Below are 13,332 nucleotides of genomic sequence, written 5' to 3' on the forward strand. Positions count from 1 at the left end.
CAGAATCAGGGTCTTTTCCAATGAGTCGACTCTTCCCATCAGGTGGCCAAAGTATGGGAGTTTCAGCTTCAGTATCAGTCCTTCCAGTGAATATTCAGAGTTGATTTCCTTAAGGATTGACTGGTTTGATCTCCATGCAGGCAGTCCAAGGGACTCTCAAGAGTCTTCTCCGGCACCACAATTTGAACCAGGCTGGAGAGATCATTACTAAACACTCTTTGCTGTGAGTAAGATAATGATGGTAATTATTTATAATCATAATGGCAGGTATTAATTAAAAACTTCCTATGTATCAAATCCCACAAAAGTACACCTCTAAAAAAAAAGAAAAAGTGTACCTCTCAGGTCCCCAACTGCAGAGGATCAATCTATGCTGCCCCATTGTTAGAAAAATTAAGTTCATACACTTTGCCATAATTCAAACAAGTAAGCCTGGTGGGGGTTCCATAAAGAATGTCTTGTCCCCAAATTGTGCCAATTTACTGTTTCCTGTTGCCTGCTTGGTTTAGGCATGACTGCCCCAGGAGAGATATGATGATCTCTGCTCCACTTTTTAGAGACACTTCATTTTGGTAAGGCTCTCGAACTGTGGGAGACTTCTGCTCAGAAACATGACAGAGAGAGAAAGAAGCCCTGAGACAGGACAGCTCCCATGGAGCTGGGAGCCCGGAAGGCAGGTAGCTCAGAGAACTCCACCCTCATCTCTTCTGCTTTAATCTCAATTCTCCCCAGTTTTGTTTCCTCAGCAGGAAGTGGCCCAGAATGAGGACTCAGCTCTGGGCAATGAGGCATTTATGACTCGGGTGTTTCAGATTTCTTACGAGCATGACCATCATCCCTTACATGCTCTCTTCTCTGTTCTGAGTCTCATGAATTTGAGGTTGAACCAGCAGTTCTGAAGTGCACCACCCTCGAGCTTTGTGTCACCTGCATCTACCAGCTTTGACCAAATCATCAGAGTTCAGCTGACAAACACTTATCCAAAAAACTTTTGAAAGAAAATGCTTTATTGTTTCTTGTGGTCATATAAGCTATATAGATTTACAGCAGAATACAACAAAACCACAAAATTAAGAAAAGTGTAAAGCTCACTCATCATACTATAATCCACATAGCCACTGAAAACATTGAGGTCTTCATGAAACCAACATTACAAAGGAAATTTAGGAACACTTGCTAAGTACACTAATATAAATATGGATATCTAGGAATAATATGAGAAAGCATATGTAATAGCAATGCAGGGAAAAACTATAAACTGTAGTTACAGAGTAATTAAAGAAGAAAATTAATGGAAAGAAGTTCCAAGTTTGTGGACTGGAATTCTCAATATTACATGGATGTCATTTTCCCTGAACTAATTTATGGAATTCTAATCAAATGCCTCCCTGTATTTTGGGTGAAAATTCACAAACTGAGTATAATATTAACATAGAAATAGACAGAGCCAAGAGAAGACATTAGTTTGGATAGAACAGAGTTTTCTACAAGACACTGAGAATTAATACCAGGCTATCATAATTAGTAAAGGTAACATTAAACCAAGGACACAAAAATTGATCAATGATATAACACAGGTTCACACACAGATGACTCTGGACATATGTCTGAAGTGGTTCTGCAGAACAGTGGGGATGGACGGTCCCTTCAGCAAATGCTGCCGGAATACCTGGCATCCACACAGCAGAACTAGTACAGACCACCAACTCACACCCATTTGTCTGTGTTTTGATATGATAGTCATAAAGTCTTGCCAACTTTACGTCTTGAAGCTTTCTCCCTGTGTTTTCTTCTAGGAGTTTTTCAGTTTCGGCTCTTATGTTTAGGCCTTTATCTATTCTGAGTTGATATTTGTGCAAGCTGGAAGAAAAGTTGTGATTTTATCCTTTTGCATGTGGATATCCAATTTTCCCAGCTTGATCTATTGAAGAGACTGTCCTTTCCTCATTGTATATTCTTGACAACTTTGCCAAAGAGTAATTGACTGTGTAAACAAAACACTGACAATAAAACAAAAATAGACAAAGGGGAACTAATCCAACTAAAAAGCTTCTGCCCCGCAAATGAAAAAAACACAATGAAGTGAAAAGGTAATTGATGAAAAAGAATAGATATATGTATAGCTGAATCACTTTGCTGTACATTCAAACTAACAATGTAAATCAACTATACTCCAATATAAAATAAAAATGAAAAACAGGCATAAAATAAAAGGGAGAAAAGGGAATGGAAATAGAGAAAATGATTACAATCCACTATCTGATAAGGGGTTAATGACAAAATAACGAGGGCCTTGGGCTTCCCTGGTGGCTCAGCTGGTAAAGAACCTGCTTGCAATGCGGGAGACCTGGGTTCAATCCCTGGGTTGGGAGACCCCCTGGAGAAGGAAATGGCAACCCACTCCAGTGTTCTTGCCTGGAGAGTCCCAGGGACGGTGGAGCCTGATGGGCTGCCGTCGATGGGGTTGCGCAGAGTTGGACACGACTGAAGCGACTTAGCAGCAGCAGTAGCAGCTACCATATGATCCATGTGGCTCTTCAATTGAGCAACTATTTACCAATTCAGTTAATCTACTAGTGACTGTAGCTTTATATGTAATTCTGAAACACTCTCAGAAAACAATACAAGCAGACCACCCACATGGTAATTACGTGTGATTCCAAAGTATCCTCTACGCATGAAGAGATACATGTGCTAAAGATAACACAGTGGTAACAAAACCCCATGGCGAGTAGAATCCCATTTTCAGAAAGACTCGACATGGACATGGAAATCGAGATACAAGAGACTAGAGAGTAAGGATCCAAGTTTTGAAGACACTTTGGGATTCTTCCTCTTGTTTAAAAACAACCATATTTCTCACTCTCATGTTTAAATCAGTGACCAAGTATGGTCCTCCCAGGTCCCTAGAAACAGGAGACACAGCCTGTCATCCTGTGTCCAGGCCACACGGGAACCCCCAGGGTCTTCCGTGAGGCAGACCGAGTTAGAGAAAAACAAGGCCAAGACCTTGATGGTCATTTCTCTGGGAAAGGCAGGCGAGGCAGGGAAAGCAGTCTTTGGATGGCAAGTATGAATAAAGTAAGAGGGCTGTGGAGAGGAAGGGGTTTCCTGAGTCATCTGGTACCTGGTCCCAGCATGAGTGGGGCAGGGTGGGTTGTGGCTCAGACTGGCTCTGAGTCTGGGCAGTGGAGCAGAGAGGAAAGGCTCGACAGGTTTGCATGGGAAAGGCCAACAGGTGAGCTGCTGGCTGTGTCTAGGAAACAGCCAACCCCAGGAGGGCAGTCTCTCCAGGATCAGCAGGGCCCAGATGTCAAAGCCTCTGAGAACACAAATATACAAAGGATAAACACAGAAGCCCCGGCCAAGGAGCAGGAATGAGGGTTGAGATGGGGTGGGGAGAGGGTGAGACGGTGGCTTCATCTAGGAGCCACCTCGTAGGCAGTGACAAGAGAAGAGGTGATGGCTGAGGATGACCAGGATGGCACCTCGGGTCATCACAGCTAGGATTTGCTGAAGAGCCCACACCTACCTTGAGGGTGGTGGCAGAGGTGCTTGTGTGGGTCTGGGTCACTCTAAGGAGCAGATGCCAATGTGACATTAAATGTGGGAGCTTGTTCTTTGGGGAAACACCCAGGTGAGAGACAGTGATCAGGGATCTTATGGAAGCTGCGAAAGCTGACAACCCTGATCTAATCTGACTCTGGGTGAAGGCAAGAAGGAAGGACAGTTGGCTCTGCCGTCAAGACAAAGTCCAGCAAGGTCGTGGAGAGTCCTTTCACCAGTGTCCCATGTCGGAGCTTCCCCTGCCTCTCAGGAATGGGGCTGCCTGAGTGTCTCTGGCACCCATGGTCATTGTCTGGGAGCTGCAGGTAGGCAGCGTGGCTTGGTGTCAACGTGGAGATGGATCACAGAGGGCAGTAGCTGGGACCCTCAGCCGAGTATGTTCCCTCCACTGAGGCTCTGCTATATCCCTTGTCATGGTCCCCAAATGAGAAACAGAAAAATTCAGTGTATGAAGACACATTGAGAGCGGCAACAAAGAGCAGGAGCTTCATAGCAAGAAGGACCCTAACCCTAACTTCACACTCTCGTCTCTCACTCATCAGGGGACTCTGAGTGAGTGGCCATGTCTCAATGTATTACAATGAGAATCAAAGTAAAACCCATCTCATGGGGATGCTGGAGGCCTCAAAGGAGGAACAGCAATATGGAGAAGCCAAAGACTGTCTTCCAACCACTTAGGTGACCAGTGACTCAGGCAATAAGAACATCTTGATCTTTTGTGTGTCCTTATGGGAGTTTTTCTGGAATGGACTTTTGTCAATGACACGTTGGTTTTGGTACCAAGGCAGGGTGACAGTGTAAGTTGGTAAGCCTGCTGTCTAAGCCAGTGATTCATTCTGGGGCACACACAGGTATAATTCTACATATTCTAGTAACCACAATGAAAGAATACAAAGACTGAGATGAAACTCCATTTGACTAAGTAGCATTTCTAGAAGTTGTTATCTCAACATGCCATCAATATCAGGTCAGATAAGTAATGAGGAGGTGTCACTGGCACGTTCCAGGGGCTCACTGGAGACCCATTCTGATTCTTACAGCACGAATACCTCAGCCAGACTGTAACCTCCTGTGCCAGCAGCTGCCACCTCTGTGGCTCTCTACCAGCCACATTTCCAGTCGGGTCAGCCGGGTCCAGAATCACAGGCCTGGAAACAACAGTCAGAGAGGACAGGTGAGTACATGGGCTGTGTCTGGGGTGTTCAGAGCTCCCGGCAGGGCAAAATACCAGCCTGGGTAGACTGTTTCTGGGGGCAGTTGGAGGGCCCATGGACACCTCTCCCTGGGTTGTGACCTGGGTGCCTTGCCCTACAGTGGGCATTGAACACGAGGTGAAGGAGGCTTGCATTTGGGCCTGGAGAGACCCGGTTTCAATCTCACCTCTGCTCTTTAGTAGTGGTGTCTCTCTGGGCAGGTCACCTGAATCTCTAGTCCTCAGTATCCTCATCTGTGAAATGGGCAGATTTGAAAATCCCTGCCTCAAAGGATGCTGTATGAGGATCTAGAGAAGCACTTGACATGCTCCCAACAGTAACTGAAACATAATGAGGGGTCTATACATGACAGGTTTAATAACCAAAATTCCACTATTCTATCAGAGTGTTTTTGTCTTACAGCAAGCTCTTACTTCCTGGAAGCAATTTTTATTATTGCTGTAGCTATTGTTATGTCAGTAAAATTTCAGTTATTTCACTCATTTTCTGTAAAGGTTTGAACAAGCCCTTCTTTCTCCAAACCTCAGTTAATCTGTGTAATGGTTAGCACAGTGCCAGCCTCACAGGGTTGCAGGTTATTATTTAAATTTATTATTTAAATTGCATGGTAAGAGTAAAGCACTCAGCATGATTGACAATAGCTGATGATCAATAAATGTGGAACCCTATTTTTTCCTGAATTTCCAGGGTTCCACAGCTGTAATCAGCGCTTCATTTTATGGGGATCTAAGCCATGTGAGGATAGAGTACCTGGGTTTTTCAAGTTGTCTTTTCAGGCATTGTGTAATAATAGGGTTTTCAAAGTCATAATACTTTTTCCAGTAGATGCAGAGGTCCTGATGCTTCAGGACTAACTCCAAAACAGTCCGAAATCCTTCAGCTGTCTTGAATTTTGTTTTTGAGCCTTCCTGCTCCCAGGCATAGATAGTCAGCAACTCCAGGGCATACTGTGAGGGCAGTTTTTTCCCATGTCTCTTCTTACACTGAGAAGAGGAAAAAAATTAGAAACATGAATTTTTCAGCTTTTGTATGAACAGTTAATGAGTTAATGCCAATACTTCTCAAACTATTCCAGAAAAGTGAGGATCAAGAGACGATTTCAAACTCCTTTTATACCAAAACCAGACAAATACAGCACAAAAAAGAAAACGATAGGCCTGATTTATCATAGATGTGAAAATCCTCCACAAAATACTAGCAAAGTAAATTCTCCAATATATTATAAGGTCATACAGTATGATCAAGTTAGATATATTCCAGGGATGCAAGGATGCTTCAGTATCACAGATCAATCAATTGATACAGTTGTATTAAGAAAATAAAGGATAAAAAGCGTGTGACCATTTCCCCAGATACAGAAAAAACATTTGAGAAAATTCAACAGTCGTATGTGATACAGACTGTTTCCAAGGTGGGTATGGAGAGAACATAACTCAATATAAGCCGTATATGACCAACACACAGCTAATATCACACTCAGTGGTGAAGGCTGGAAGCTTTTAAGATCGGGAACAAGACATACATGCCCTCTCTCCCCACATTTATCCAATATAGTATTAGAAGTCTGTCCATAGCAATCAGGCAGGAAAAAGAAACAAAATACATCCAGAGCAAAAAGGAGGACGTTATACTATTGCTATTTGCAGATGACATGATATTATACATAGAAAACCCAAAGACACCACCAAAAACTTAAGACAATCGAAGACTGAATGCAGGAATACTGCAGGATACAAAAATAACACATGGAAATCTGTTGTACCTCTATACATGAATAACAGACTACTGGAATGAGAAATTTAAAAACAATCCCATTTATAATTGCATCAAAAAGGATTTAAAAACTAGGAATAAATTTAACCATAGAGGTGAAAGACCTGTACCCTGTAGTGTATAAGACTTTGATGAGAGAAACTGAAGATGACAAAAATAAATGGAAAGATATAGTGATGATGGATTTGAGGAATTAATGTTAAAATGTGCAAATTACCCAAACAAACCATATGCGCATCGTCATGGCATATGATTTAGTGTTGCTGGGCCATGTTACTCTTCACAAGTGACAAAACAAGAGGTTACTTCATGTGCCCAAATTCAGACAGTCAGGAAGTGAATAAAAGAGTGTGGGTTGGGAGGCGGGGAGTAGGGGGTTAGCACTCATTAATTTATTGAATAATTACCCAGTGAGCACGTATTATGTGCCAGGCACTATTCTAGGTTCTGTGGCGACAGCAATGAATAAAATATACAATATTATAATGTATATTTATACAATATATATAAATAAAATATACAAAGCCCTTCTTTTGTGGACATTTTTAGTGGGGAGATAGACAATAAACAAACAAACAAGCTCATGCAAAGGCCCTGAGGCTGGAGTAGAGTTTCCTCCTTGGAGAACTAATGAAGAGGAGAGACCAGCCTGGGAGTGGGGGTGAGAGGGCAGAGAGAGGGGTTCGGAGAGCGTGAGGGCAGATCCTGTGAGCCTCCTGAGATTATGGTGGGGGGGAGGGTATGGGGGTCAGTGGAAGTGACTGAGACGGTAGCAATCGATGATAATGGGTTTATTTTAGATACAGGTCCAAGCCACTTGCAGACTGGTTGGATGGGTGTGTGAGTGGGTATGTGTGTGAAAAAGATAAGAAGGACCCATGGTTCTGCCCAGCGTAGCTGGAAGGATGGAGCTCTCGTTTCGTGATGTGGGAAGACTAGGAAGAATGAGATGTCCACTGGCACCCATCCCAGGCAGGCCCTACTTTTTTTTCTCCCTAACCTTTCCCCCTCCCTACACCCTCTACACCTCCACCTTCTTCCTTTCAGCCTTTCCTTCTTGTTTCCTGCCCTCTCCCCTCCTCCATGCCCTTCCCTCCTCTCCATCCGTCTCCATCCGGCTCCCTCCTGCCTCCCGCATCCTTTCTGATTCCTCCCCTCCTCCCTCTCTTCTTTCTTCTCCTCCCCACACCTCTCCCTGCTCCTTCCCTCCCTCCACGCCTCCCTCCCTCCTCTCCCGTCCTCACTCTCTCCCTTCCCCTCTTCCTCCTCCTCGGCTCTCTGCCCAGATGGGACCGGCCATACCTGTTGGTACCAGTGCTTCACCAGGCGGATGAGGCTCTTCAGCTTGGCCGGACGCTCCGTCAGGAAGGCTCTCTGCAGCTCCGTGAAGCAGGGGGAGAACTCGCCCTCTCTCCTCAGGTTCTCACACTCTTGGATGAGCTGGACGTAGATTTGAGGGTTAGGTTTGTAATCTTCAGTCACCTGAGCTATGGAGGAGGCATCCAGAACTTTAAGGCATCAGCTCTTCTCTTCTCTAGACAAGCTCACTGGCCGTAGGGGCCAGTGGGGAGGTCAGCAGGCCCAGAGCCAGGGGGCCTGAGGTCCATCCCCGGTCCTCCCTTCTCCCGCCTCTACTGCCGTCACCCATCGTCTCTCACCTGGACTCAGCAGAGGTGGCGGCACCCTCCTCCCTGGATCCTCCACAGCCCATACAGAGCCCTTTAAACCTGATCCTTCCACTTCTTGCTTCCTAGGACCTCTGGATAAAATTCCAAGTCCGCAAAGTGGCCCACACGGATGGTGAGACCTATCTCCTCCTTTGTCTTACCTCCTGCCTCAATCCCTTTGCCACTGACTCCCCTGGATGCTTCACTTCTTCAAATATGCCATGTTCATTCCTGTCTTTGCACCTGCTGTTTCCTCCTCTGGAACCCCCAGATCTTTGCGTGCTTGGCCTCTTCTCATCCCTTAGGCCTCAGGTCAGAGGTCACCTCCCTTGTTGCCCTGTCTGTGAAAGTCCTCTGATCCCCACCTCTCTCTTTTGGATCCCCATATTCGGTTTTTGTCAGAGCGAGTCATCATCTCATTCCTGGTGTTCATATGGTCAAGCTCCAGGAAAGAGGTTCTCTGTCTGTCTCATTTAGGCCATGGAATATGCCTTGTGCCTCCAAGGTACACAGCGGAAATTGAACCTCAGAGATGTATTGCTCCCTGTCCCAGTGATCTTGCAGATTGTCTATAGATGCTAATGCTCAGGATAAGTTTGCTGAGGTTCCTCATGCTTTGAAAAATAGATGAAATTAACATTCTGAGTTTACATCAGATCTATGCTGCCTAATTTTGGGGGATGGGATTTATCTATTCTTGGGCTTCCCTGGTGGCTCAGATGATAAAGAATCTGCCTGCAATGCAGGAGACCCAGGTTTGATCCCTGGGTGAGGAAGATCCCCTGGAGAAGGGAACGGCAATCCAGTCCAGTATCCTTGCCCAGAGAATCCCAAGGACAGAGGAGCCTGGCGGGCTACAGTCCATGGGGTCACAAAGAGTTGGACACAGCTGAACGACTTGAAGTTAATTTATTTACAATATTGTGTTGGTTTCAGGTGTCCAGCAATGTGATTCAGTTATAAATAGATAAGATATACTATAAGATACTGAACATAGTTCCCTATTGAAAGTGAAGTCACTCAGTTGTGTTCGACTCTCTGTGACCCCATAGACTAGCCTACCAGGCAACTCCATCCATGGGATTTTCTAGGCAAGAATACTGAAGTGGGTTGCCATGTCCTTTTCCAATAGTTCCCTATGCTATTCAGTATATCCTTGTTGGTGATCTGTTTTATGTGTAACTTCCTCATTTTTAGTAAGGTAAGGTTCACACACTTTGGCATAAGTAGAACTAGTAAGCCTGGCTATAATAAACAAACATACAAAATGTGAGGGAGCACAAAGGGTTAAGGGAAAAAAAATGAGCCAACTGGGAATAATGGAGGATGTCACTGTAGAAAATCTGGACCAGAAAGCCAGTAGTTAGAAAAGACAGATAAATCAAGACATGGTCCTCTCTCCCAAGGAAAGTATTCACATTTCTTAATATATGTGGGGCTAGTGTAGACTGAGTGACCACAAGTAGACCAGATTTCAACCTCTCTTAAAATACTTCTTGTTCCTGCAGAAGGCAGCCTAGCATCCATTGTGCCTTAGAGAAAACAGGGTGTTGTCAGTACCATCCCCCATGAGCTCAATTTTCAATATATTCTTTTGATCCTGAGATGCACAACAGATAAAGCTCTGTAAGAGATCAAGAGGAAGGTAAGTGAGAGGTACCAAGTGAGTCCAACAGGCTATAAACCTGTCACAAGGAGGTTACGGATGGTAAGAGTTTACACACTTATCCCCACTATTCAAAAGTAGAGTGTTCCTGTGAAAGTTTTGTTAAGTCAAAATGGTGTAAAACAAAGTAATTACCTTAGGACACATCTTATTAGGGATGCACAAAAGAAACTGCGATGAAGCACAGATGCTCACAGACACAGTTCAAAGTTTGGCGATACGTGTATGCTTATAGCTGATTCACGTTGTTGCACAGCAGACACTAACACACAGTGTAAAGCAACTACCCTCCAGTTAACAGAAATCCTATGATAAAACATAATGGGAAAGAATGTTTTAAAAAGAATTGTGTGTGTATGTATGTGTGTGTGTGTATATACATAAAACCAAATCACTTTGATGTACAACAGGAATCAACCTTGTCAATCAGCTATATTTCAATATAAATAAATAAATAAGATGAAAAAAAGAAACATCTTACCCCGAATTTGTACCAATTTGCTGTTTAATATTGTCATGGTGGCTGAGTATGACCCTAATTATCTTGCTCTGAGAGAGATACTAAGATCTCCTCCCCGTGTTGACGGGATGTTTTAAAAGGCTCTTGAACTGAGGGAGATTTCTGCTCAAAACCATGAAAAAAAAGAAAGAAAGAATCCCTGACATAGGACAAAGGCTGAAATACCTTGTGACTGGGAGTACTTAGCCAGGGCATCAAAGGCGGGCAGGACATCAAACTTTACCCCCTGGCAGAACCAGGGGGACCTGAGCACGAAGCTGAGAGCACGCCGCTTCCTCTTTCGCTGCTTCAGGACCTCAAACTCCACTTCAAATGTTTTCTGTCTTTGATAGGCTTCCAACCGTCTCCTAATTTCCTTGATGAATCTTACTCGGTGCTCAAAGTTTTCCTGAAAACTTGTGAGATTGGTGAGGAAGACGACAAGGTCAGCATCTGAGAGGTCCTTGAGGGTCGTGCCTTTGCCTGAGGAGCCACCCTAAAACAGGTGATGAGAATGAGAACTGACATTTATCATTTGAGAAGAGCCTCCCTAAATAAAATGCTGAGAACAATCACTAACATTTTGAGCGCTAGCCACTGCTCTGAAGGCATCAAAGGCTGTAACTCCTAGAATGCTCACAAGAACTCTGGGATCTAGCTACTGTTACTATCTGTTGTCATCTTCCGGATGGCGAAACGGATGCTGAGAGAGATCATGTATCAGTCAAGTCACACAGCTAGTAGGTGACAGAGATGCTGTTCACACCCTGGTTGTCTTTTTCTAAAGTCTGTGTTCTTTACGTCTTGTAATTTATGACCTTATGTGATTAATACTGTAAACTGGCCCATGGCTGACTTTACTTGATTTGCTGAAAATTCTGGATAAGGAAACCAAGGTACAGAGAGGTTAAGTGACTTGCCCAAGACCTCACAGCCAGCAGGCGCTATTTGCTTTCAAAACCTATACTCTTAACCAGCTCATGACTCTGCAGAAATGGTGAGACCCCAGCCTGGTCAAAGATTAGTGAACTGTAGATACTGCCAGGATTCAGATTGCCTAGATTCGTGACCTAGGTGGTTTATACACTTCCCCAGGACATTTGTATAAAACTTATAGTTGGATGCCCTCTCCCCAGAAGCTATTTTCACAAGTGTGGTTATAGTTTTGGCATGGATAAATCAGAAACCACCAGCCCTAGAGACCTCAACCTCTTGCTCTCTGTCTGTCTCTGTGGAAACGCTTGCTCACCAGCCCCGCTTCTCCCCAGCCAGGCAGTTCTAGACTCACCTTCACAACTTTGGACACCCGAAAAGGGTGGACGGCCTCTTGGAAGCACGTCTCCTTCAGGAAAGTGCAGATGATGTCAATGGCTTCATTAACCTGCCTTCGGAACTCCTTGTGTGGCAGGAGGTGGTCTTCGATGAACTCATCCAGTTTGTTGGCTTGGGTTTTTCTGAGTTTCTTCATGATGTTCAGGCAGGAAGGGGCAGAAGAACCATTGAAGGGAGGCAGAACTGGTAGCCTAAACCTATTAGCTTCTGTCTTTTCTGCTGCCTGGAACTAGGCTGCCGTGAGTTTCATTTCCTTGAAAAGGCAGAGCCTTGTCAGAATCTGGGCTATCATTTCGTCAGAAGGGAGGAGCCATACCCTTGTTCTTTGCATTGAAGAAATTAAGTGTCTCTTTGATCCTGACCTTTGTCTCCCACCTCTTTCTCTTGTTTTCTGAGACTTTTTGTTTTTAACCAGCCCCTTAGACAGCAGTCCCCAACCTTTTTGGCACCAGGGACTGGTTTCTTGGAAGAAGATATATGAATTCTTGCAGGGGGTTCAGGCAGCAATGTGAGCAATGGGGAGCCCCAATGAAGCTTTGCTTGCTCGCCAGCCAATTGCTTCCTGCTGTGTGGCCTGGTTGGGACCCCTGCCCTAGAGCATTAGGCCTTTCTTGACACTATTCTGAAAATGTTGCTTTTTTAACCCAGGTTAGTACCTCACCCAAGAGAAATTATAAGTAAAAACATTTTGGGAGATTTCTTTTGTCTTTTTTGGTTGCCTACCAAACTGTTTTATAGTCTCCTGTAATCTTTACAGCACTACCTGCATATTTCAAAAAGAAAAATGCCAGGAAAATAAGAGAGTGTAAAGACCATCTAGGATCCCAAACCTCAAGAACTACATCTATAAGCATTCTGGTGTAGATCTTTTCAGATATATATATATATATTCCCCCCCACCACAGGTTAACGGACAAAGTGTCTTTTTTTTTCTAAATGACGTTGTCCTGTACTTTCCCCCCTTTTTGATTAATAGACTTTATTTCCTAAAGAGGCTTCAGGTTTACAGAAAAATTGAGTATAAGTACAGAGTTCACTTGAAGCTGAAACTCCAATATTTTGGCCACCTGATGTGAAGAGCTGACTTATTTGAAAAGACCCTGATGCTGGGAAAGATTGAAGGCAGGAAGAGAAGGGACGACAGAGGATGAGATGGTTGGATGGCATCTCCAACTCAATGGACATAAGTTTGGGTAAACTCCAGGAGTTGGTGATGGACAGGGAGGCCTGGCGTGCTGTGGTTCATGGGGTTGCAAAGAGTCAGACACAACTGAGTGACTGAACTGAACTGGACAGAGTTCACTTATGTCCCCATCATTTCCCCTATTTTTGACTTTGGTGTGGTAAGATGAACTGATATTGACATGTTATTATTAAACAAAGCTCAACGTTTACTCTATGGTTCACTCTACATTGTACATTTTATGACTGCCAAAATCATGTCTTATCTCCACCAATTACGAAATCACCCCAGAATGTTTTCACCTCTTGCTCCACCAGCTCATCTCTGAGTTTAGATATTTCTCCTCTTCTAATATATACATTCAGTGCTAAAAGTTTTCCTCTAAGTGCTGCTTTCATCGCATCTCAAGATCTTAGTTGGTTATTTTTTTT

The 13,332-nt window shown here is 44.1% G+C and overlaps 1 protein-coding gene across 1 annotated transcript; it reads right to left on the reverse strand.

The window, feature by feature from the left end:
* Positions 1 to 986: 986 nt before the first annotated feature.
* On the reverse strand, positions 987 to 11,961 carry LOC139176751 (2'-5'-oligoadenylate synthase 1-like). The gene is made up of 5 exons (XM_070769648.1): positions 11,675 to 11,961; positions 10,573 to 10,882; positions 7,857 to 8,041; positions 5,532 to 5,764; positions 987 to 4,715 (listed from the first exon to the last, which is right to left on the reverse strand). Exons 1-5 carry the CDS (start codon positions 11,852 to 11,854, stop codon positions 4,514 to 4,516), a joined length of 1,110 nt encoding a protein of 369 aa, XP_070625749.1. The 5' UTR covers positions 11,855 to 11,961; the 3' UTR covers positions 987 to 4,513.
* Positions 11,962 to 13,332: the final 1,371 nt, after the last annotated feature.

The sequence above is a fragment of the Bos indicus genome, chromosome 17 (assembly GCF_029378745.1).
Source record: "Bos indicus isolate NIAB-ARS_2022 breed Sahiwal x Tharparkar chromosome 17, NIAB-ARS_B.indTharparkar_mat_pri_1.0, whole genome shotgun sequence".
NCBI lineage: Eukaryota > Metazoa > Chordata > Mammalia > Artiodactyla > Bovidae > Bos > Bos indicus.